We start from the raw sequence: 24,880 nt of genomic DNA on the forward strand, positions 1-24,880 counted from the left end.
TACCATAGCCTTCCGCTGGACGACCTAGTGCTCGTAGCAGTCTCGCGTTTTGAGGATTGCAAATGCAGTGCTGAAAATTGAGCGTCGGAATTAGACGTTTCCGTCGTTGTTACCAGCAGAAGACGACCAAACCGCATTTTTTTCTTTAGAAAAAGCATCCATCTCCGAAAGGCGTTTGAAATCGGACACCGCTGGCATTGAGGCCCTCACTTTTGTGCGGAGGGATACGTTGTTGCGTCTGACAATGTGGACGGAGGTGGTGAAGATGTCTACAAGAAGAATGAAATCATCTCAGTTGTAACAACAAGAAAGGAAGACGTGAGATTAGTTACTATAATAGATTTGTTTGCACACATACTTGTTACATTGAAGCTAACACGTGGGCGCTGCGTGAAAAGCAGGCTTCCCGGGACAAAAGGAAGACATCTACTGTGCTCCAATGCGTTTCATGCACTGAAGTCGAAATTCTCTTGAAGTTTTATGTTTTTCCCCTCGCGAGTCTCCGCTTTTCTTTTTACTGTTGGATACCAGACACTTGGAGAGGAGAGGTAAAAACACATTCTTACTCTATATGTTTCGGGGAAGTTGCATGAATTCGATGGGTTTCATTGACACCTATTTTGAAGGCTGCAATTGTCGAAAAGTTTTCGGGAATGTGTGGTAAAAGCGGATGGATGTAAGTTTTTTTTGTCTGGTTTGAGGTGGCGAGCCAAGTGTGTGATGGTCTCCGCATCGACCACGGAGAGGAGGAAATTACTCCTTTGTTCTGCAAAAAGACTCCATTAACGTTAAATGTTAGTGCTGCCTAACAAGCCTCATTTTGTTTTTCACCGTGTGTCTTCGCTACTAGCTAGCTAGTAAGTGGAAATATTTCATCTTTACGTTGCTCGCGAGCATTTTAGCTAAACTTTGTTGTTGTTGTGGGACCTATGTGTGTTTTTCTTCCAGGCCAGAAACAAACTTTCCATTAAATCCCTTTTGTAGCCTTTAAAAACATTCCTTTATGGAAGTGTCTGGCCACCAACTAGACTTATTTTATTGCACATTTGGCAGGAAATTCCTCATGCTCCCACCCCCACCGTCTCCTCCACTGAACTCCCTCATAATGCACGACTTGAACCCTAATAATCTGTGGAAGAAAGAGCTCTTCACTGTCTGTTGCATGAAGTTTTGGGGCCCTGCTCCGGTTCTCCGGGGTCTAGGGGACTGTGGTATTTCTTAACACAGACACTACATGAGATTTTTGGGGGTCTTTTTTATTTGTTAGACCCGAGCATGATGTCAACATAGTTTAAATTACACGGAGAATGGGTTGGTTGTCAGGAATAGCTTCTTGGCTCTGGATGTGGCCTGGCGGAGCTGATCAAAGAATGCACAGGCTACATCATGTGCTGCCGTACATTATTACTGGCATTGTTTTAAAACTGTGTTGTGTTTATTTTTTTGTGTTTCTGCCACATTACACTAACATCCGTTTCTTTCGGGCAGCCTTTGAATCAACAGTTGAAAGTGCCCTTTCTGTTCAGCGGCCCTTGTTGTCCTCAAAGTAATAATATGGAGATAAACGTAGTTTGTTATTTTTTTTAAACTTTTCTTTTATTCTAACGTGTATCAACGAGCAGTGCACACTTGGATTTTGTTTGGCTATCCTCCGAATTGCAACCTTTCTTACGCAGCTGAAATCAACTTTATTAATGATGTGTAAGTTTAAACTGACAAACACAAAAACTTAAGTCCAGCATATTTTCCTAAATGTATTTTGAACATCAAGTTTAAGGTAGATCTTAGTTAGTAGTTTGTTTTGCTGCAAGTGCAGACTCTTGTGGAGGCTGGCCTGCCTTCTCTGCCTTGTATGGGGGGTGACAAAGACCCCTAATCTGCTCGCTTCAGATATTGATCCAGCAGTAGCTGAAGATGCCATTTTGTGACATTATGCTCCCTCCATGTGCTCCACCCCATTTAACTGGGTGGTTAAACTATATTTGAGAATTGTTATGTTTATTTCAAAGGCATGTAGAGGCCTATGTTGTCAAAGTTTGGGAAAGCAGTGACAGCCATGTTCCTAGCTTATTTACACAGGGGGCAGTGTTTTGTGTATGCTTACTTCTTTCCCTTGTCCCAAGGTTAAATTAGTTCCACTTGCCCCAGATTTACTAGATTTGGGCTGCAGTGTTTGTCTCCCCTGAAGTGGCTTGTGTTATTTTCGTGTATAGAGAAGTGAAAATATTACATGTTTACTTTCAGTTGTTTTTCAGGGTTAGGATTATTATTTCCTAGTAGAAATTCAAATGTTATGACTCCCTTATGTTTACGTCTCATCAACTTCATGTTCCATATCTTTTTTTTTCCATTTGATCAGTCTATTGTAGTCCAGAATTGCAAAAGAGGCTGTAAAAGCACACCACCTGTTGGTGTCCAAGTGCCTCTATTCTTCCCACTTGCTCCCCTTACCACTATTTCCTCTGTGAGGCTTGCAGAACCACTGCTCAGCATCAGAGAGTGGCCTCGGGCTTGTGTTGGAATGCAAAACACAGGGTAAATCCAGTATTCACTGTGTCATTTGACAAGGTTCTTTCTGAGTTGACATATGGTAATTTGGTAATGACGTGTTTGCATACAGTCATTAGCTCTGCCTTTCACCCCTATTTCCTTGGGCTAACAATAGTCCCAATTATGTCTTTAATTGTAAATGTATTACATTCTCTTTTATGTAGCAATGATCGACATATGGCTGTGTTATTTGCCAGGGCTGCGTAAAATTAAAGACATATTTTTTTTAAAGTCATTACATGGAAGTGATTTAACTAAAGGCAGAGTATTCATCACTTCATGGCAGCATCTCTTTCACTGCTTGGATGGAAAGGCGGTGTACGATGGGGAAGTATTATACTAAAGTAGACCTGCCTATAGTCTAAAGTCTAAATTGCGGCGTATATTTTGCTTAGATGGGATGCATGTTTCTACCTTCCCAAATGCACATTATTATTTGTGTTTTTTTTAGTTTTTTTTTACCCGATCAGCATGTACTGCATATCTGTAAACTTGGATGAATTTATATGAATCAAAAAAAATTGATGAATTTATACTGAGAAATAATGGCGTCCCTGCACTCACATTTGAATAAATGGAAGATAGACAACTTCAATCACCTTAGCAGAGGGTTGTGATATAGCAAAAGTAGAATAGTTTGAATCATTTATTACCATCATCATCCCTGTTTTTATGAAGAACATGTTATGTATGTTCTCTTTGTGCTTGCTAGTGCCATTAAAATCCTCTATCTGCAAATTTCTCTCATAGGGTTTATTAGAGACTGAGGGGTATGAACGAACAGCAGCAAAGAATGGCTGCAGTGGAAACTGACAAGGAACTCAGCGACCTCCTGGATTTCAGTGCGGTAAGAGAGTGGAAGAGCAGTGTGGGTGGTTCTGGGTGGGCAAAGAGTGCGATACAGGTATGGGTGTGGGGAGGGAGAAAGATGGAGGTCTGCAGAAGGGAGGTGGGTAAGGGGCAAGGAAAGATTAATTTTTTTTTAAATATTGTGTCAGCTGAAGATATTTCAATTCTTCATTCCTGGCATGCAGAGGTATTGCTGGTTACAAAGTATAGCAATTAAAATACTGCTATACCTCAGGGTTATGGGCAAAAATTAATTTTGACTTAAAATATAGATTGTCTAATTACCCAGATGATGCATGCAACAAGGAAGTAGATCCTACTACAATCAACTAGTATCCACTGCAGAATGTCAATAGTGAATCAGGAACAAGTGCAGGAAATGGTAGCAATGCTTTGTTTGCCTACGGGTTTCTTATGGGAAACTATAATGATACATGATCCGAGATGAGCAGACAGCTACAGCATTTCTTTTTTGTCATATTTTTAGTCTTTAAAAATACATTTTCACTGAGATTCTTTCAGAGCTATCCTCCAGACATTACCTACAAAGAGGATAGAGGTGTTCTGTTCAGCGTTTATTTACCTGTGTTTCGTTCCGTTGTGAAGCCTTTTTCAGCTTTACGCTGACATAAACATCTCATAGCCCCAGTGGAGCTGTGTTAGATTTTTTTTTCCTAAATAAACCAAGTAGCTGGTGAGGCTAAATTGCTAGCTCTGGATAATTATTTTATGTGGGACACGACAGGTATTTTAAGTCTATTATCTGTTAATAAACATTTGTCATCAAACTTGATATCTCAAGATTTTTCTTTTGAATCAAGTTAAATCAATTTGATATAAAAAGTATTTATATCATTGGACATTTTGTTGACAATATTGTGCATCCATATTGTCAGTAGTCCTCTGTTATGTCATGCAGTTAGGTGTTTTGTAAATGTAGTTAAATTCTTTGCCATACTGGCAGTATTTATAGAAAATAATGCAATTTGTGTTGTGAAGGGTGTTTGTGGGATGTTTTTATTCAACAGTTGGGTGTGTGTTACAAAAGCTCAGATTGATCAGCTGCCAATTGGTATCGGCAGATGTTCTGTTTAAATATGACACTGATAATTGGGTGAGAAACTGTTGAACGTTGTACAAACAAATTTCCTCCTCTTTGTTTATTGGCCGGCCAGTCATAGGAAAGCATTCAACGCGGTATAAGGCAAAAGTAAAGGTTTTTTGTGTATAAAATCAAATGTTCAAAGCTGCTGTCTAAAGCAGATGTTTGACTATGTTATACCTTTTAAAAAAAGTCACATTAGGCGGGTGTGGATTGTGTTACAGTGTCCTAGTTGCACAAACTGTGGTTGTACAGCACACTTTGACCATAGCAGTGGAAGATTTCATATAGCAGACACATGCATCGCTCACCATAAGGCCATGGTAAACCACACTGTGGCTTTTGTTATCAATGCTTTCAAAACTTTTAAGGTCTATGATAATACTGGTTTTATTTTATCTCCGTGCTTTAATTTTGTTAAAGGAATACCTTACCTCTGTGTTGTTTGGTATAGAAATTGCATGTTTAAAGCACCAAATATGTTTATTACGTAGTAGTTTTACTATTGAGCTGAATGTTGAAATTCCTGCCAGGAAAAAAAAAGCTAAAACCTACTAAACCTGTATGTCCATCTGATTTTAGTTATTATTGGAATTAAAATGTATGAAGTGTGTCACCATTACCCTTGTTAGTTATGGGGTCTGTCTGCTTTTGTCTCCTAGATGTTTGCACCTCCAGTAGCCAATGGGAAAAACAGGACAATGACACTCGCCAGCAGTCAGTTTGGTGGCTCAGGTAAGCTTTTAAGGAAGCGTTTTATTCCTTTATACACCAGCTATGTGTAAAATTGCAAAACAACATACAAATGTTACTACGTCTATCATCTTAAAACAACTCCTGATCATTCACAGCGTATATACTGTACAGAAGCAAGCACATCAATGTCCTCTCACCAAGAGCACACAAACATTTTCTCTCGTAACCTTTGCGGTATCTATCACACAGACAGTTTCAGTTTTATTTGCTCAGGTTTTCAGATCTCTGTCATTGCCTCAGTTGGCACAAATAAAGGTGAAGTGTGCTACATACATTTTCATAAACACCCTGGCTTGTGCAGTAAAACGGTTTTCATAGGAATCCGTTTTCTCCCACAGGCAGGATATGTCAGATAGGATGCGACTGTATTAGTTTTTTTGTTGTTTTTTTCCTGTTAATTTTAGAAGACATTGACATTTATTGACATGCTACACAGTGCTCCATGTCTGTTAATCCATTACTTTAGTCTTTATTTCACTATTTTAAAGTGCAAACTGGCTGCTGATAAGCTGCCCCGGCACCTGAAGGCTTTGAGTGAGCTTTTCCTCTCTTTCTGAAGGTTATTAGTAAGTCGTGTTACTTTCGGTCCTCTGTCACCCTGCCAACCTGGCGTGTGAAATCGAGTCACACTTCCCGGTGTTCCCCAGAGTGAGAACTTGGCCACTGAGGAACAAAGGCAAAGAAGGGGGCTTATGGACTTGAAACGACTCCCCCACCCTGAAGTGTAAAACACTCCTCCCCCAACACGGCACAGGGCTCTTACCCCCACTGATCTGCAGGAAATGGCTTGAGTCTGAGACAATGTCCCTCACCCCCAGCTCGCAGCCTCTTAAACTGGCCCAGCATGCAGTGAGTGGCCAGAGTGGGTGAGAGAGCTTGTTGAATAGAGGGATCAGCCTGTGGAAGGCACAATTCTGTTTGTTTCTACTACAGCAGGCAATTACTAAGCAATGAGGAGTTAATTCCTCCCCCTCCCTGTGTCCTAAAGTGTGGCCCTTGGTTACTGACGCCCATTTTAATGTGATACTTGAAGCTGTCACCTTTAACTTTGGGAGATCTGCAGGTACCCTCTAATGCCACTAGGAAGACAGAATGCTAACACATGCAAATTCCAGCTCAAGTGTTTCTTGTAGATATTTTGTTATATAACATGCATGGTATATATTGAATACAGTCTTACTTAAATGTTTCCTTGGGGATCAATATAGTATATATCTATCTATCTTAGTATACAAAAATGATGTAGACAGAGTATATGTATGAAGAAGAAAATTACAAGCTATGATTAGATGTCTAAAGCCAGAGTGTGTGTGTCATCAGTATATGCAGCCCATTTTGTTTTTAAAGCTCAGCCAGAAAGAAAACCTATTTATTATAGAAATGATGACCATTAAAGAACAATGCACATCTATGACGTCTCTTAGACAGCTTGTATATTCAGAGAGCTAGCAGCGCGGGAACGACAGTGAGCAGCCTAGTGGCCCACCAGACCACCTCTATTCATCAACACAAAAGTGCTCAGAGGGGTGCTAATTGCATTAGGCGTCCTTTTCCCTTCCTCAGTGGCCAGAGCGTGCGTGTGTGTGTGGGGAAGGGTGTGTTGGTTGGAGGAAAGGGGGAAAGAAGAGAGGATTGGCAAGAAGTGTGGGATGTTTGAGAAGTAGGGGAGGCAGAGTGTGACGGTGTGTAGTGGGAGCTGGCCAAGCCCACAAGCCTTCAGGCAGGCGTCCCCTCTGTCACCTCTGCAGCTGCTGGCAACGTCTCCAACCCCCTTCACACACAAACACACGAGTACATGGGACGCGACAGGCTCACTTCCCTTAGATCACAACAAACAACATTTGGAATTTACACATGTGGTCTCTCAAGGTGGATAACATGCTAGCTGTGTGTTTAACGTCTGCACTCTATATTGTCTGCCTGTGCATGACCGCAGTATTATGAAAATTTTAAGTCCTCACAAAGAGAAAATCTTAAAGGCAAGTGTCCTCCTTTTCCAACTAAATTAGATGTTTTCAGAGCCTGCAGCCGTAAGAAGGCTTTGTGGCTCAGAAAATAAATATTTTTCTGGGCTCTGGTTGTGAGTCAGTATTTGTCTTGCCATTCGAGTACATTCACACTAGCCATGCCAAAATCAAGATGGATGTGATATAAGTCCAGAGAACCTGTTGTTTTCATGCCAGCCCCATGACTTACTAGATTTCATACTTTCATGTCTAATTAGAAGATAATCCAGGGGTATTCAGGGCATTATCTGCATTTATATTGTTTGCTTGTTCATGACAGACAACAGTTTGTTAGAGGCACAGAGTGTTTTAACAGTCCAAAGTATGATTAAACACATTTGCTTTTCTATTGTCAAAATAATTATTTAATAATTAAATAATAAGGTACATATTAGATGATTATTTAGGACAAACTGCTGTGGTCAACTTTAGGTTTTTATTAGGTATTGAACGTTTTGCTTTTTACATACCTGTATGTGTGGAGTCCTTGTGTTGGTATTGCTAAATAACTACAGTATGTATCATGCAATCAATTGCAGCTTCAATTTAGCTGATAGTTGAGAATTCTGATACTTTAATTATCTGGTCAGCAGGGCTCTCAGAGAAATACAAAAAGGGACAATTCAACCCAAAATCTAATCATATTTTCCTGTGTCCTGCGGGCTATTTACCCATCTAGATTGTTTTGGTGTGAGTTGCTCAGTTTTTATAGATAGTACAGCTCTGTCTTCTTGTCTCTAATGGACGTAAATGGCCTGTGGTGCTCATAGACCCAAAAAAAACAAATTACATTAACTTATAAGGACATGTCTCTTTTGAGAAATGATGACCTGGTCAATAATGTTCACAGACTTTGTTCTGAGTAATTTCAGCTCCAGGGTGTTTGCTGGAAAATAGTTCCTACAGGAAGCTTATGGTATGATGTTTCTGTCCTTTAAAATTGCATTCCTGAATTTTAGGTAATAGGAAAAGGGTTGGTTTAAATGCTAGAAGTTTTTTTTGCTGGCCAAAATAATTGATGTTGGGGTACATCACTGACCTACTTTTAAAGGTACCCATAATGTTTTTACAATTATACTAAAAAGTGTCTTATTTAAGGGGGGTACAGAGAATAAAAATAATATATCTTTGATGTAGTAGCTCATGTAGATACGTTTATTCATGGGTCATTGTGAAGTATATTTCATATTATTTTGTATGCCTTTGGTTAACAATGAATTGTTGTTTGACATTGCATGTGACGAGAGATTAACAGCAGTAGAAAGATCTCTCTCTTCTGGCATAGTTGGGCTCTCCTCCGCGTCAGTGTCACCTCAGCAGCTTTCCACCTTGTTTTAATTGCCTTCGAGTTAATTACTCCAGTAAGTGTGAAACAATGTTGTCAGACTTCTCCTGCACAGCCAGACTTTCACTCTATCCCCTGCACCCCCATTGGCCAAATGGAGGCTTCAGAGGGAGATGAGTGGTGCATTGAAAATAGCTGTGAAGTTACTCTTCTAACTTTGCTTCCTGGTGTTGCAGTCAGTGCAGGCTATTGTTGACAGGGATAAAATGTCATGATTTTTTAAATGTATTTGGTAAAATACCTGTTGTCCAACTGGCTGCTAGATACACTGATTTTTGATTTCTCTCCCCATAAGTGGATTTTTACCTTGCTAATTTGGTATTACTTCTCCTGGCATCAAGCATTGGCTGAAATGTCTCCATGCAAAGTCTGTCATCTTTATTTAGCAGCAAGCTTGTCACTACTGTCCTCGACCATTGGACATGGTTGACGATTGTGCAGTGCTTTATTAGAGCTGTGGTCTTTCAGCAGGGCGACAGTGAGCAAGGCTGATCTTTTTGAGGTCCTCTCTCCTCCCTGCTTGCCTGATTCTCCATGCCACTGGCATCATCTCCATAGATCACGGCTGTCGCAGCGTGTGTAGGTGCTTGCACCGCTCTGTTAGTCTCATCACTCATTCTCACTCGTCAGCCAGGCTGCTGATCTCACCCAGACCCCTCTCACTCTTGTCTCCCCCCCCTCCCTTGTCCCCTTGCTTTCTCCTTCCACATGCTCACTCTCTCTTTTGCTTTCTCACACACATTTTTTTAATTAGGCAAAAATCAAAGACAAAATATGAATATTCATAAGGAATCCACATTAATATGCACAATTATGCAAATCAGGATGCAATTAAGCCTTGTGTCTCCAGAGAGCCTGGATAGCATTAGTGCATTAGACAGGGAGAAGGGGATGATGGGGGTATTTTGGAGTTTTCTGCTCCACCAGTCTTTTGGCTGTGTTTTCTTTGTGCCACACATTGATTCATTCTTTAGTTAAAACATGGTATATCATGGTTCTTTTTTGCCATAACATTTTGTTTTAGTAATTTTGTATGTGTGTCAATTTGACTGAGTGGGATTTAAATGTAGTTTAGATGACATCTTAACCTCACGGATTACATTAGGATGTGAATGGTTCATTTTCTGCCATTCAGTGACCATAATGAACACTAATGGGAACATAGAACCTCATTTTGTACTTGTTTTCCCCAGAAATGGTTTAACATAGCAGTGCATCTTGAACGCAACAGAAACATCTTTGATCAGTAGAGATGTCCTTTTCTGGCTTGTGCTAGCCTGCTGTCCCACTTCAGGTTATTGAAGACTGATTTCATTGTTATGGCTCTATCATCAGGGCATGTCTGCATACCTCCCACAATGCATACTGTATAGTCTTATTTGTGAACTGCTACTATTCCTCTACAATTTAGTTCAACCTGCTGTTTGATTATTTCAACTCTTAACTAAAGGCTGTTTTTTTTTCCAGATGAGCGCAGTGGCTCTGGGTCTTGGGCCTCCGCAGAACAGAACAGTCCTTCATTCAGCCAAGGACGGGTAAGATCTAAATACACACAATCACACTCTTAGTTGCACATGATTTTAGATTTGCACATTTAAGCAGTAATGCCAGATGCCATGGTATTGTCATACACTCGCAAGTACTGAATTTATTACTCTGCCATAAATGAAAGAACACACACACACACACACACACACACACACACACCCCATCTCCCCCTACCACAACGACTTAGTATGTTTTCCTGGAATAGTGTGCCATGTTTGATTTGAAGTGGTAGTTTTACTTTCTACCTAATAACCTTGGCCCAGGATCCTGCATTGGCAAGCTCTTGGGTAGCCCAGAACCTCTGTTGAAGCCCACCGGTAATTGCAGCTTCACATCCGCCATAACTGTCTTGGCACAGTTCTGTGTAAATACAAGGAACCGGGGGTGAAATGGATGCAGAAGGCTTTGATTACCACAAGTTGATAATTAAGAAAGTCGGTTTGAATCCCCCGAGCTGATGCAGATTTGTTTGGCATGGATCCTGTTAGACAGAAAAGCAGAGGGTGTGTAACCACTAAGCCATAAAGAAGTGCTAACAAGTTGCGGATGGCCTTGAAGAGTGGTTATCATGTATGTATATTGGTGTGTGTTGGTCTAGTGTCCGCATTTATTTTTAAATGTAGTCATGTTTTGTATGTACCATTGTTCCTACAGGGCTATGGAGAAGGACCCCACTACAGTGAGCATGAAAGCTTATCTTCTCCATTCATCAGTTCAGGGATTGCAGGTATGTTCTTTCACACACCTTTATTCTAATTATCAAGACTCTTATCTGGTAAAATGAAAGGGAAAGATTTTTAGAACTATAGTGCACTAGTTAGATATGCAGTAGTAAATTACACCTTTGTGAATGCTATCTTTGTCAGTTTGATAACAGCCATGTTGATAATGGCCCATTTGACTGTTGCGCATATTTTGTCATAACCACAGAATTGTTTTTTAGATGGCAAAATGTGTATGTGTCTACATGCGTGTGTGTGTGTCTGTGTTCATTCTCTGAGCGTTGGAGATGTTAGGGCACTGAAGCAGAAACCTTCCCTAGGGTTTTGGCTGGCGGGCAGCTTTATGCAGCTGAGCGTACTGAAAAAGGGGAGGGCATCTCTGGACTTTTTGAACTTTTGAAAACCTACTTTTCATTTGTATTAGCACACACCATTGCACCTTAATGTGTGTTTACAGCATGCGTTAATATTTAAATACCCATTCCTTTTCAGGTAAAAATGAGAGGCCACCATATCCTCCCTTCGGAAGCCAGGTAAGATACTATTATGTTTTTTTTCTGCAAGGTAACTGTACATGTGTGAAACCAAAATTAAAAGTAATGCGCCAGCGTAAAAGGAAGGCTGGTTTTCTCACTTCTCCTTTCATGTTAAACATTTTGAATTAACAACAGTCTTTATTTGTTAAAAGAGAAACTGAGAGAATCTGATTGTGTTTTTTTTTCACACACAAAAAACCCTTGTCTTTCTGTCTTCTCCTAGCCCGGTTTTCTTCCTAGTGATATAGTGATGCCAAGTCCAGATGCCATGTCTCCCTCTGGTCTGAAGTCTGGCTCTCAGTTTTACCCATCATACCCTAACAACCCCAGGAGAAGGCCGCCTGAGGGAAGCATAGGTAAAAGACACAGTGCATATTGTACCCCGCAACAAATAATTATAGATCAGTCTGGTAATTTATTTCATTCTTCATCGTTTGGTCTGTCGTAGGAGCCCAAGCTCGGTTGAGGTCATATAATAAAACATAAAGAGAGATCTAAGCTTTTCAGTTGTGATTCTCTTCCCGAATTAGGATATCTGCTGATGCTTTTTTATAGCGTCATTATTACTGTTCTTGCTAATATTATATACGGATCACATTAGGTTGTAGCATGCCACACCTCTTATTAAAAGAGCAAAAATATCTTAACGTTCTAATTGTTTAATGCAAGCTTAAAGTAATAGTATGGCATTTACTGTAAGGTTGCAAGTACAATATCTGACAAGCAAATTATATGAGCGGGTACTGATATTGGATCCGATCTGTCCAAGCTTGCTGCAGCATTCTTTATGTTTTTTGCTGTTCTGCAGATGATGCAGTGCAAGAACATGATGAAACTGCACCTGAACTGCCATAACATTTGCAAATGTACCTTTTCAAAGTGCTTATTTTTGTTTTTGTCTGTCTCTGCACCTCTATATAGACACCCAGCCAAAGAAGATTCGGAAACCCCCTGGCCTGCCGTCCTCGGTGAGAACTTATTTCTGCTCATCTTCACAGCTCTTAGCCAGTCCTCCTTCTTTTTCACTCTCTCTCTCCCTTTCTCTCTGCCTGTACGCATACACACTGCTTTCCTTACTCTGCTTGAGCAATTCTGTGACAGACATGGGCAAAGACCCTCTGCTCAGTCAGACTCTCAGCAGGTTGACAGTTAGGTGACTCAGGCCCCAATAAACATCATCACTGTGGTTGTTTCTACAGTCAAGTGGATTCCGGTGGTGTTCAGGGTTGATGGTCATGTAGACAAGCAGTTTTACAAGATTTGATGTACTTTGCCAAATCTGTTTTTTCCCTGTGGTCCTAGTTGATGTATATGTGCTAGGTGAACACTGTGAGTGTGCTGTGAATGTTAAAACTAGGGGAAGGCTTTGAAACCTGGTTCCATTTTTTTCGAGCCTAAATAGCCATAAAGTCTGCCCCATGTTTCTTTTATTGGAAAAAGAATGTATGAAGTTTCAGTTCCTGGATATTAGGCTATTTATAACTAAATTCTTTTCAGCTAAACCTAAATCCATTCAGTGTACTTTGTGTAGTTTGTTTGATTCTAGATTAAATTCAGTACTTGCGTTCCAAGCAGAACGAAGAACCTCATAGAGCTCTGAGCTACTGTCTCGTGTGTCGCAGTTTGTCAGCAGGCACAGAGCTCCTAGCAGCTGATGCAGCTGATGTTTGAAGGATGACCGCAGCCACACATAGCTAGAAATGCTTGTCATTACATGTTTGAATACGCGCTGAATGAATGTTGCTGTTGGTTTAAAGTGACTTGACAAAGAAGTTGCAGTTGCCCATAATATGTCCTCTTATGAAACACTTTCTAAACTTGTTCACTGATTCAGTCCTGCCAAACCTTTTCACCTACTGTAGATCATTACATGGTTTGTTTAGTTTTACTCTGTAGTACAAGTAAGCAATATATTCTGCTTAAAACAAATGTGATGTTTCAAGTTCTTACCTACCACTGCCTCATCAATGAGAAATTTTGCCATTGCACATACATTTTTTGTAACCCTGTACCCATGCTACTGTAGTTCTCAGATGACAGGAGTGAACTTGGTATGAAAACTTTGCACTAAAACACTTTTGGCATCTGAGTTTCAGTGCAGTGCTTTTAGGTAGTACCTCAGCAGAGGAAGGCAAGATTACAACTTCATGTTGAGCCCTGTCTTTGCTTAGTGTGATGATTTGACTAAGTCCAAATCAGACCTACAGATGTGGCAGGAAGTGAAGTCAAGCGATAATACTGTTGACTTAGCTTTGTTTAAGGTACAGTTGAAATGGATGATTCTAGTGTTGCAGGCTGCATTGATTAGATGGGTGCTTATCAGAGTTAATGGTAAGTATTTTAAATCTGAACTCTCTGCTTGGCCACGTTTGTAATATTTGTTTGTATTTAATGACGCTGCTGCTGTCCTCCCCCTTTGGGTGTTGTCGTGTTCTAGTGGCTGATGAAACCTCTATATGTAGACACACTTTGCCATCGTGACTACATCATAGAGATTGAGTGTGAACACTCTGTCTGGCTGAGGCCCTCTCTTTTTCACTGTCTGAACCTCAGTCATTCCCCACAGTGAGCGATAGCTGCGTGGTTTTAGTGCGAATGATGAGATGTCTGTGTGTGAACCCCCCTCCCCCACCTCACTCGGCCCTCCGCCTACGCTTCACCACATGATGGCCTGGGTGGGCCTCCCCCTGTGTGTGACCCAGTTGTGAGGCGCAGTGCTTGCGAGGCCTCTTAGCCCCGTGTCTGAGCCCAGATTAATGACTGCTGATGATGATCCTGTGGTCTTTCCTCCCTCCCACTCTCTTCCCTTCCTGCTTGTCTTCACCACCTCATCAACATACTTTTTTCTTTATCTACTTTTCTTACTTAAATCACAATCAGTAAATCAGTCAGTAAATCAATGCATGGTGAATACAATCTCCCATTTCTGCTCAAGCAACCTGTGTCCCACAAATGTGTGACAAGATCCATCCCCCAATCCCATACACCTTCACCCCTTCTCATCTGAGGAGCTTCTCTCTTGCTCACTTGTTGTCCACTATGTTTACCACAAACCCTTGTGGTTGACTAAATCTCTCCGAGGTTAGTTTGATGTTAATCTTTGTCAACTCCCCACCCCTTTGCCACAACCCATGTTTTTCTGGTGTCGAGACCTTTACACGGTCATAACCTGAATTACATTAAACCCCTATTAGTTGAGGATTTTACTCTAGAAATCCCTTTCTTCCTGAGAATACAATTACCCAGCAGCAGTAGTCATTGTGTAGTTCTGTGTTCACATGTAGAGCGGCAGGATTCACTTGACATTGTTCCCCGTGAAAGAACAACTCAAAGCCTATTGTTAAATGAAGCCATCTCCATCATGTTTTCCCCTGAATTAACCGTGATCATTTTAAATCCCCTGTTTCCTTCACACTCCCCTGGCCATATCAAGCTTTGTTTAAGTCATTTAGATTACCTTCTCCTGTCCCCCTCAACACCCCTTATCTCTACCCATTTCATAAATCATCAGGGCCTTCATTTTTTCCCCCTCAATCCTCCCCCTTGCCCCTATACCACCCCCTACCCACTGCAATCTCTCCCTCTCTTTCTCCCTCTCTCTTGCTGACTGGATCCCAGCCCCCATCTCTCTCCCTCTCTTCGCTCCCTCTCCTCAGCCCAGCTGCCTGTGGAGTTGGATGTGGTCCAGGAACAGGCAGATGGCTCTGTAATTAGAAGTGCATCTCTCCATTCCCTTTCCACTTCTCCCTGTTAAATCAAATTACAGAAAAAATCCCTTCTCTGGATTAGCATTCTTTGCAGCATAGCCTCCATTCTCTTTCCCTTTTCCTCTATCCGCCATGTAATACAGAGGAGGAGAGGAAAAGGAGGACTGAGTGGCGGCTGATGGTGCCTGGAAGCTGAGGTCTTGTCTTGTCAGTCTTCTGTTTGTCAATGTTGGAGGCCCAGCATCCATTTTTGTCAGAAACATTAAAGGGTGTGCGGTTGGAACCTTCGAGGACCTAATACAAAAAGTCTAGTTCTATCCGAGCTGTTTTTTGTGTATTCATTTGATGCTGTATTAAATTTGATAGTACCAGTTTGAGGACATTGCAGTTGGATTGTGTATGGATGGGCGTGTTGGCTCACTGAATGCATGGTATGTGCGCGAGCTGATACTGTGTGTGTTAAAGGGAGGGGCTGCAGGCCAGGCAGAGCGATGTCACTGGGGTCCTAGGAGATAGAGGAAGTGCTCACTGTGCACTGGGATTCAAGCCGTCGCTGTGCCCAGCATGCCATGGCCACTGTGTTCTCCACAGGCGAGGAGCCGGCCTTCCTCCTCCGCCGGCAGACTCCCTCTTGCCATCTTGTGGCCAGTTGAAGCTAGTGTAAATGAAGACAAGATCAATACTGTAGTACCACATTTCACATGATGCTAGAGGATATATATAGACTTTTCCACGAAATGGCATCAATGATGCTGTGTAGTAGTCATTGCAGATATTTTGGTCAGAGTGCTCATTGTCTTTGTATTGTAGGTGTATGCTTCCACATCTGGTGATGAATATGCCAGGGACAATGGAGGATATCCTGGTGCTAAACCCGGAGCTGTCTATCCTGGCTCTTTCTACATGCAAGGTAGCCTTCACAAAATATCAACTAAATAATTTTGTCTTTGAATTTTTTTTGTGAAGCTAATTTTTAAATGTGTATTTCCCCTTGCCTCAGAAGACCCGTGGTCATCTTCTGGCTACTCTGCCATGCTGGGTAATTCCCCTCACATTGGACAGCCAGGCTCCTTCTCTGCAATCAACCCACAGGACAGGATGGTGAGCAAAAGCTCTAGGCTAATTTTTTTGTGTATTTCTTTCTGTCTAGTTGCATGTTTTTTATGATTTGCTCTTTATGCTAGTAAAACCCAGAAGTTACTAAGGGCAAGGCCGTGGGAAGTAGGGGTGCTGAGGGTGTTGTAGCACCCCCTAGCAGAATGTGGCTGATCTGCCACTGACCATCCAATTTTATACATACATAAAGATATTGTTATACTCTGTATTGTATTTATATATTTCTATCTGGTCCAAGATTAGGTGTATGTTTCAAATCGTTTGTTTCTGTAGTACTCCCGGTCAGTTGAGTCATGAGCTCAAACGTTCTTATATACAGGCATTCATTAAAGCATAATGCACACCATGACAACATGCCGTGAGAACTAAAAAATAAAAGCATGAAACACAAATAAGTACAAAATAAGCGTTCTCACATTATTAGCGTACAATTTGAGCTTATTAGCATAAACGTCAGTAGCAAAAGTAACGCTGACAAATATATAAATTACAAACCTCATTGGCCCTGGGAGATAAAACGGAATCTTTCAGCTCGAGATGCAGGCATTATCTTCATCACAATACAGTGACAGACTTTTAAGCACTATCCTTAGTGAAGTATTCTTTACTTTGAGCACAAGTAATAAAGGTCCATCCCTCAACAAAACACAAAGCATCTACTGATGCTCTTTGGCACACCACATGAGAGCACAAGGCTCTACAATTGGATATTAGCATATCATGTGCACGATCGTCCAATTAGACACTGAGTTGCCAGTAGATTACAGAACGTCTATGCAACGTTTAGACATGGCGGAATACTCATTTGAAAGCCTGAATGTGCTGTTTTCATGGAAAAGAGTAAGTCTATCTGTTACCTTTCCTGATTTCTTATACTTGGCTGTCGACCTGGAGAGGGTTTAAAGTGACAGCTTTGTACTTCTGCTCAGCACCCTCCACCCAAAACATGTTCCCACAGCCATGACTATAGGGCTGTTGTCTGTGAACAGCTTTTGTGCCTAATGTAGCTACTTGTACTATCCCTTCTCCAGAAGCATCAACCCCTGCCTCTGTCCCCACAGAACTATCCTTTGCATGGCAGTGAAGTTAACGGCTTCCACTCAGCCCCCACCACCTACAACCACACACCCGCCATCAATGGGGAAGGCATCATGGGTAAGCAACTTTTAGAAGGAGCTTATTGCAAAAGTAGTGTATTAGCATCTCTCGCTTATTTGAATGACATTTCTGACTCGCATTGTTTATTTTGTCTCTGCAGCTAACCGAGGCACCACAGCTGGCAGTTCAGGAGATGAAATTGGGAAGGCTCTTGCTTCAGTGAGTTCTCTTCTGTTTGTTGTTTCTGAAATTAGTGCTGGACAATAAAACACAGTGATTTTCCCAAGTGATATTTTCTGTCAAAGTGAAAAAGTCTCGCTGCAAATTCAGTGACAGATTATGACATTGACAAAAATGTTCCAGTAGTTTTTGATTGTTCATCGTTTCATCATGTAAAATATATATATTTTGTTCTGTTTTCAGTGACATTTTCAGCCATATTGCTCATAACTACATTGAATACAACTCTTGCACTGAAAAGCTTTCTCTTGTATTAACATGTCATTTTGACCAATTCTCTTAGATCTATCCATCGGACCACAACAGTAATAATTTCTCCTCGGCACCATCTACTCCTGGATCCCCTCAGGCTATTGCAGGTACAGTTCAGTTTTTACAGACTAATCAGCTGAACGATGCTTTTACTGTTGTATACAAAAACGTGCAAATTAAAAGATTTACTTAACCATTGAGACATTCCAGTCACGCCTTTATGTGCATTTTAAACCACATGAAAAGGGTCCTGTGCTGCTGTGAGATTTGGGCTCAGATGTCTAAATTGTTGGCAAACTGAGTTATCGTGGGCCTATCTATCTTATGTCTGGTTTTAAGTCAGCTCTAAAACGACAAATTTGGTTCATTTGTCCGTGTCAGTCACAGAATGCCTTCATTAGTCTAAGTGATTTAGCTTATTCTGTTTGATAGGGGACCTTGTTTTTGGCACACAGAAATGAATCATGTGAAGTTGTTGAGTGAAAATGATCCTTTGCATGTATATACTTTAACACAAAATATGGCTGCAGCTCCATCTGGTGAGAAGTTAAGAATTACAGTTTAACAGAGTCCTTATGTTTCTCCCTGCAGGAGCTCAGTCTCAGTGGCAACCAAGACCAACCACACCCAACTATGAAGGGCCACCACACGCACTGGTATGTTTAGATATTTCTCTGTACACGGAAGATAATTGGAATTCTTCTGGAGTTTGCCTATTTTAGTATGTTGTATTACAGAGCAAAGTTTCAAAACCATGTTCTCTGCTTGATGTTTTTCATCATTTCTTTTATGTTTATACAGCAGAGTAAAATGGAGGACCGCTTGGAAGAGGCCATCCATGTGCTCCGCAGCCATGCTGTGGGCCAGGGCCCCGGCTTAGAGGGTGCTCACTCTGACATGCACAACCTGCTGTCCTCAGGACACAACGGGGGCCTTGGAGGCCTCTCTCCAGCTTTCCCCAATGCTAGCCTGGCCCTCAGCAACAGACATCCTGCAATGGTGAGTCATTTACTCTGCTCGACCTGTGTTTTCTTTTGCATGAAACAACAACATGAAAGCAAACAAGTGTTTTACAACAAACATTCTCTCAAGCAGTTAGACAAGTACTGATGTTTAAATGAATATATAAAATAGGCTCACAAGAATTAAAATGTGCAATAATTTCATGATAGTTATGCTGAATTTGAAGTTGCACCAGTTTGTGGTTCTGTTGGTAAATAAATAGAGGAGAAATTTTTTTTTGGCATCTTTTTATATGAATGAGGAACAAAACATGTCAGACAAATTGTAATGCATGCCACCTGCTGGCCAAAATGTGTAAGGTATTGCAGTGGAATGATTTTTATGCATAGTTAAATTAACAACTGACGCCTGTGTTAGTCATGTCACAAATGGTATTATTTCATTTTGGTTGCAAATGGTCGACCGACGCGGTCTGTTGTGGTGAAGTTTTGCTATTGATTGCCGTCAATGTTGTATTTACACATTCTTGTTTACCTTCATCAGCAGGGAGGCAAACATGAGGAATCCACAGGCCTTCCTCCCAGCAGCACTCTCCTGCATGGTCATCACGCATCCGAACCCACACCGTCAGTTGGCCAGCCAGAAGGATTCACCAGTAAGTGTGCTGATAGGATGTTTGTAAGAAGAAGGTCTTTGTTAGAATTTTATTTGTGGCATAAACATACTGTGACAAATTTTGGCATCTCAAAATTAAAGCACATTTTTTTTTTTTTTTTTGTTTGTTCATAGGTCTCCCTGGTGGTTTGGCCCGCTCCTCACACTCCACCAGCAGCTCAGACATTAAAAGAGAGGACAAAGAGGATGATGAAAACTCATCTGCGGCAGACAGGTCAGATGATGAGAAGAAGGACTCCAAGGCAGCACGCAGTCGAATAAGGTAAGGCCCTTATGCTGATTTTTATTAGTAAAGCTCAGGTACCGACTTTTTTAATCCCACAATGGTGGAGATGTTTTTGTTTGACTTTAACATTCTACACGTCAGCTGTTGGTCACTTTTAAAAGTCAATGTAATCTATTCTGGTCACCTCCAGTCTGTGTTTCCCATTGATTGCCCAAGCTATGATAGGTGTTTAACAATGTCAAACCCCCTTCCCTTCATGTCATGTTTTCAGAAAGGAGGCGTTGACCCTCCAGATGCTCTCTAGCCTTTCAGACCAGAAAGATGAGTAAGTTTCTCCATGGAGGATCAGTTTCTAGTGCTCTGAGGGCTCGTGCCTGACATCACTCAAAGCACATGTTCATAGAGCTGGTGTCTAAAATCTTAATGTTTGGTTGGAAGAATCATTGTATGACATTCTGAACTCACTTAAACCATTACTGTACATTTACTCCCTTGGAAATTTGAATTTGAATTGCACCTTGATTATAAGGTTTTTATTAATTAAATGATAAGGACCCAAAACCTGGCAGATTATCATGTCTCCTTTATCTAAGATGAGATATGATGTCTTTATTGTAATGCTATATACAAATGATCTTCATCAACTTGTGCCACACATTTACACTGCTGTGTAATAAGACCTTTGTTGGGCAACTTTTTGGGAACAATGATACAGACTAAGTCCTTCAAAGATTCAGCACACTTTTATCATGTAATTAAAACAAAGGTATGATGGATAACAAATTGTTAGTATTGCTGCCCCATTAACTACTGTTGTGTTGTTAAAATCTGCATTTTTAAATTACTGCTGCTGTTTGCATGCACATGTGTCGAGCTGTTATTCAAGCAGCTTGTGACAGTTTGTCCAGCTGTGTTAAAAGTGCTTTTTTAGCAGTGCTAGTATTGACTAATTGACAGGGTATTTCTGATTTAAAAAAAAAAATTGTTGTCATTTCAAGTGTAGATGTAGCTACTTCTTAAAAATATTATCCATTGTTCACTTTAATGTAGTAGTAAAACCTTTACACACCTCCTTTGTAGCACATCCATTCAGTGCAGTTTTCCGTTTGCATAGCTGTTGTATGTAGTAGGTGCAATTTGGCATGAGCACTTCTGTTTTTGGTTTGATGGTTTGTTTCTGTGTATCTTTCTGCACGTGGCTTCAACACATATCTCTTCCTTGTAACTAGTCCTAATGAAGATGATGAGGACCTTCCTCCTGAAGTGAAGCTGGAGCGTGAGAAGGAACGGCGAGTGGCTAACAATGCCCGTGAACGTCTCAGAGTAAGGGACATCAATGAGGCATTTAAGGAGCTTGGAAGGATGTGCCAGCTGCACCTCAGCCACGACAAACCTCAGACCAAACTTCTCATCCTGCACCAGGCTGTCAATGTCATCCTCAATTTAGAACAACAAGTCAGAGGTCAGTTTTGCAGCAGAATCTCGTGGAAGGGAAAGGATTTTTTTTTTCTGTTTAACGGTTTACACCAAGATGACCTGTTTCTGCTTTTGCTTTCTCCTGTCAGAGCGCAACCTTAACCCCAAGGCAGCATGTTTAAAGCGCCGTGAGGAAGAGAAGGTATCTGGGGTGGTGGGCGATGCTCCCATGCAGCTGTCAGGAGGCCACCCTAGCATGGGAGGAGAGGGCCACAATCCAGTTGGCCACATGTAACACCAGGTAGGCCTTGAAGATTGGTTGTAGAATGTTTACAGGTTCTTGTTATCAAGTTCAGCTACTTGTTGTTAATGCTGTGATGTGGCTGCTGTATAATGTTTGTGCTCCTTCCACCTTTTTTTTGTTTTTTGTTTTTACAGATCTGGTGGCGTTTCCCTGGCTGTCAGAGGACGTGGCCTTAACAGATTTCTTCCACCCATTTTTCTCAGTGTGTGTGTATATGTGGACATGTCTGTGTATTGTCCGTTCAAGTTTCAAGATGCACATTCACACCCTCGTACACACATGCATACTGCCAAAACTGACACAGCCTGTTTGTCGCACTCCCAACCATGACTACAAGCTCAAATGTGAAGAACTTTTTTTTTTTTTTTTTTTTAGTTTTGCTTTGTTTTATACGTGTAAGATTTGTTTTTTCTTTTTTTGGTTTCCACATGATGGAATGCCAGAGTACTTTGTCCTGCCACACATTGGGACTTCACACACTGCCGAGAGGTGCTCTGGTGGGGGGGAGAAAAAAAAAAAGGAGACCTAAACAAACACAAATTGAATCAAGGATTTGTGCCTAATTGTTACATGTTTTCTATTTGACATTTAAGCAAATTGCTTTACATGTGAGGAACATTTATTGTGAGGGATTGCTTATGTGTATGAGCAATTATTTTTAATGTATGTCATTCCCAGCGTGATGGTACAGTCTTACATATGTTATGTAACCAAGCCTATAGTTGAAGTTGAATTGTCGAAATTAAGTGGCTTTTCCCTTTGCGAGTGTGTGTGTGTGTGTGCGGAGGGCGACAGGAAGGTCACGAGGCAAAGGTCAAAGTTTTGACAGTTCAAACAGCTTACATGAAAGACGGGAGCTCTCACATAGAGAAAGTCTCTGACAGGAGCCCGGTTTCATCCCACAAGGCATCTGGAGACTTGGAATCAAAGACTTCTTCCTTGAAGGTTATGAATATGAGAATCTGTCAACAAAAAAACTGTTCTTCCTCTTTGTTGACCACAAATTCTGGTGTTACTCCAGTAGCTCCTTGTTATAGATCCAGGTTTTTGTACTGCTTTATGTACTGAAGCATACATAGACATGATGAAGCACAGTTGTATAGTTTTAGGCTGGAAGTTAAGTGTTGACCTGTACTGGATTTCAGTCCCTGAGAGTTTTGTATAAAAGCCATTTGAATCACTCGATAAGTGATCAGCACCAACTTTGTGCTGTTGCTTTCTAGAAATGGTTGACTGGTGCCAGCAGACTTAACAGCTCGAGTGTTTCCCCTTAATTGGTTCTGTAAAAGACAAAAAAAAAGGATCTGGGTTTCTTTAACGAAGGGATCTCATCAGTCTGCAGACAAGCCTTTGTGTAACTGAGGCTTTCTTTTCCTAAAAGAGCATTCCCACAGATTTACAGCCCCTCACCTTCCTCCTGAGTAAAATGTGTTCTCACGTTTCTTACTGAGAGAAGTGTGATGTGTAAATTCACTTCATACATTATTCTGTTTCATTTTTCAAAATTAAATATATATAAAAATATATATTTTTTGTTAGTCTATACATTGTAGATTTTTTACATAAATGGCAATATTAGTTTGAAGTTTAGAGTGTATTGTAGATGAGCTGTATAAGGGGATATTTGACATCTAAATGAACTTGTTCAAAAATTAATTGACAGTGGAACTGGGATGGCAGATTGAAAAGGGTCAACAGATGATCAATGAGAAATGTCGGAAGTGTTTGGTGTATCCTTTTTTTTCAATTCCAGTTTTTGTTTGCTAGGTGTATCATCAGCTACCCAGATGAATTCTTTTCTTTCCATTTGGGCATACGTGGACAGAGTTTGTGCCACAGTCCTGTTGAGGTTGTCTTACTTCGGCAGGGAGGTGCAGACGAAAAAATGTGGGAAGGGATTTTTGTCCAACAGTGATTATGCAACTGGTTTTTGAATGTAGCTACCATACAAATGTGGATCGCCTTCATTTTTCTCAAGTTGTGTTTTTTTTTTTTGTTTTTTTTTTTTGTTTTTTTTTGGTCAGTACAGTATAGTAGTTTTCATTTCACCTCTTTTAATGTCTGCCCTCAACCAAGTGGCTCTCAGTGTGCAGCTTACTGTTGCCTGCACATTTCTTTCAGAGGCAGGCATTGGTGTTTGGGTGTAAAGAAAATGGAAAATATGGCGAACAAAACAGTGTTATTGTGGTCTTATTCCCATGTCATGTCATGTTGTGAATGAATTCTTTTTATCAACATGTAATCAAAAATGGGAGGTAGAACATTTTGTGTGTTTAATTTCTACAAAAAAAGAGATGAAGAAAAAAAAAAGACCTATACAAATCAATAGTGTGGCCTTTTCATTCTCAAGACTTAAGATGTCATAACGGGAGAGTGATACCTTATCAGTGCCTGAACTTGTATTTTCATTTAAGACAGTTTTATTTTGTGAACCATATCATTTCATTTATCATGGAGATTAAAGAGGTACTTGTTCATTCCCCCACCCTCCCTTCTCCTAATGCTTTTTTCAGTTTTCAGGAAGAAGTTTAAATGGTATAAAGAGATTTTTCTTTCAGTGTATCTAGTTAAATAAATAAATGTTACGTAGATCTTGTTTAGTTTTTATTCCTTTTTTTTCTTACTATTCAACTGGATTATATTGTCCAAACTGCTGTTTTAGTTAAGGTCATGGTCACGGGTCCAGGTTGCGAGTCTTCTTTCTGTCTGCTCCTATACTGCTAAATTACCTGACAGAACCGGGGTTCAAGAGGTGACGCTTTTGGCTCTGACTGTCTGCCTTTGATGCACATAAACGTGTTTCGGTATGTCTTGCTTCGGTTTCAATGTAAGCAGGTAACTTTTTTCCATATTAGCATGAAGTGCTAATAATTTGGAGCATTTTAAAAACTTGTATAGCAGTGACTTTGAAAGTCCTTGCTCCAGTGACTTTCGGTATATTTAGTCATTTGTGACAGTTTTCGTCCCCTGACCTTTACTCTTCCAGCTCTTTGGTGGTGATGACAGTAACTTTTTGTGAAAGGGCCTCATCACTTCTTTCAAAAAGTTGTATTTGACGTTTTGTCTATAATTACAAGATCAGTAAGTGTACTGAATATTGTCGATTTGTTACGAAAGAAAATCTGACTGGATGATATTTTTTAGTATTGTGTGAACATCCCATTTAGTCTGCAGACTACATACTGAAATTCTGTGTTTGGGGTGGGGGAGTACTTTATTTCTTGACACAAGCCTTGTCATTGATACAAGTTGTAAATTGCAGAAAAACAACCCAGATCACTGCAGGAGCAAGTAACTTTTTCAGCTGATGGGCTTGGACTTATTTTCGATAAAAGAAAGTGGTTAATTAATAAAATTGTCATATGTTTGGGATGAAACCATTGAGTGTTAATCCATTCACAGGTACAGAGCTTGACATCTTGGTGTGAGGAAGCTGTTGACTCCTCTGGGGTCTTCAGAGTGCCTCACT

The 24,880-nt window shown here is 40.7% G+C and overlaps 1 protein-coding gene across 2 annotated transcripts; it reads left to right on the forward strand.

Moving 5' to 3' along the window:
- Nucleotides 1-24,788, forward strand: tcf3b (transcription factor 3b). 2 transcript variants are annotated; one of them, XM_028403571.1, is made up of 21 exons: nt 1-548; nt 3,301-3,397; nt 5,164-5,236; nt 10,076-10,143; nt 10,811-10,883; nt 11,371-11,411; nt 11,638-11,770; nt 12,336-12,382; nt 15,932-16,031; nt 16,122-16,222; nt 17,299-17,392; nt 17,496-17,554; nt 17,859-17,934; nt 18,419-18,483; nt 18,629-18,826; nt 19,334-19,445; nt 19,580-19,727; nt 19,963-20,016; nt 20,921-21,153; nt 21,257-21,408; nt 21,546-24,788. In XM_028403571.1, the coding sequence occupies exons 2-20, from the start codon at nt 3,323-3,325 to the stop codon at nt 21,400-21,402; spliced, it is 1,896 nt and encodes a 631-aa protein (XP_028259372.1). In that variant the 5' UTR covers nt 1-548; nt 3,301-3,322; the 3' UTR covers nt 21,403-21,408; nt 21,546-24,788. The 2 variants fall into 2 exon arrangements, with proteins under 2 accessions (XP_028259372.1, XP_028259373.1); XM_028403572.1 differs by having other exon boundaries at nt 16,125-16,222.
- Nucleotides 24,789-24,880: the final 92 nt, after the last annotated feature.

Source organism: Parambassis ranga, chromosome 4 (assembly GCF_900634625.1).
Source record: "Parambassis ranga chromosome 4, fParRan2.1, whole genome shotgun sequence".
Taxonomy (NCBI): domain Eukaryota; kingdom Metazoa; phylum Chordata; class Actinopteri; family Ambassidae; genus Parambassis; species Parambassis ranga.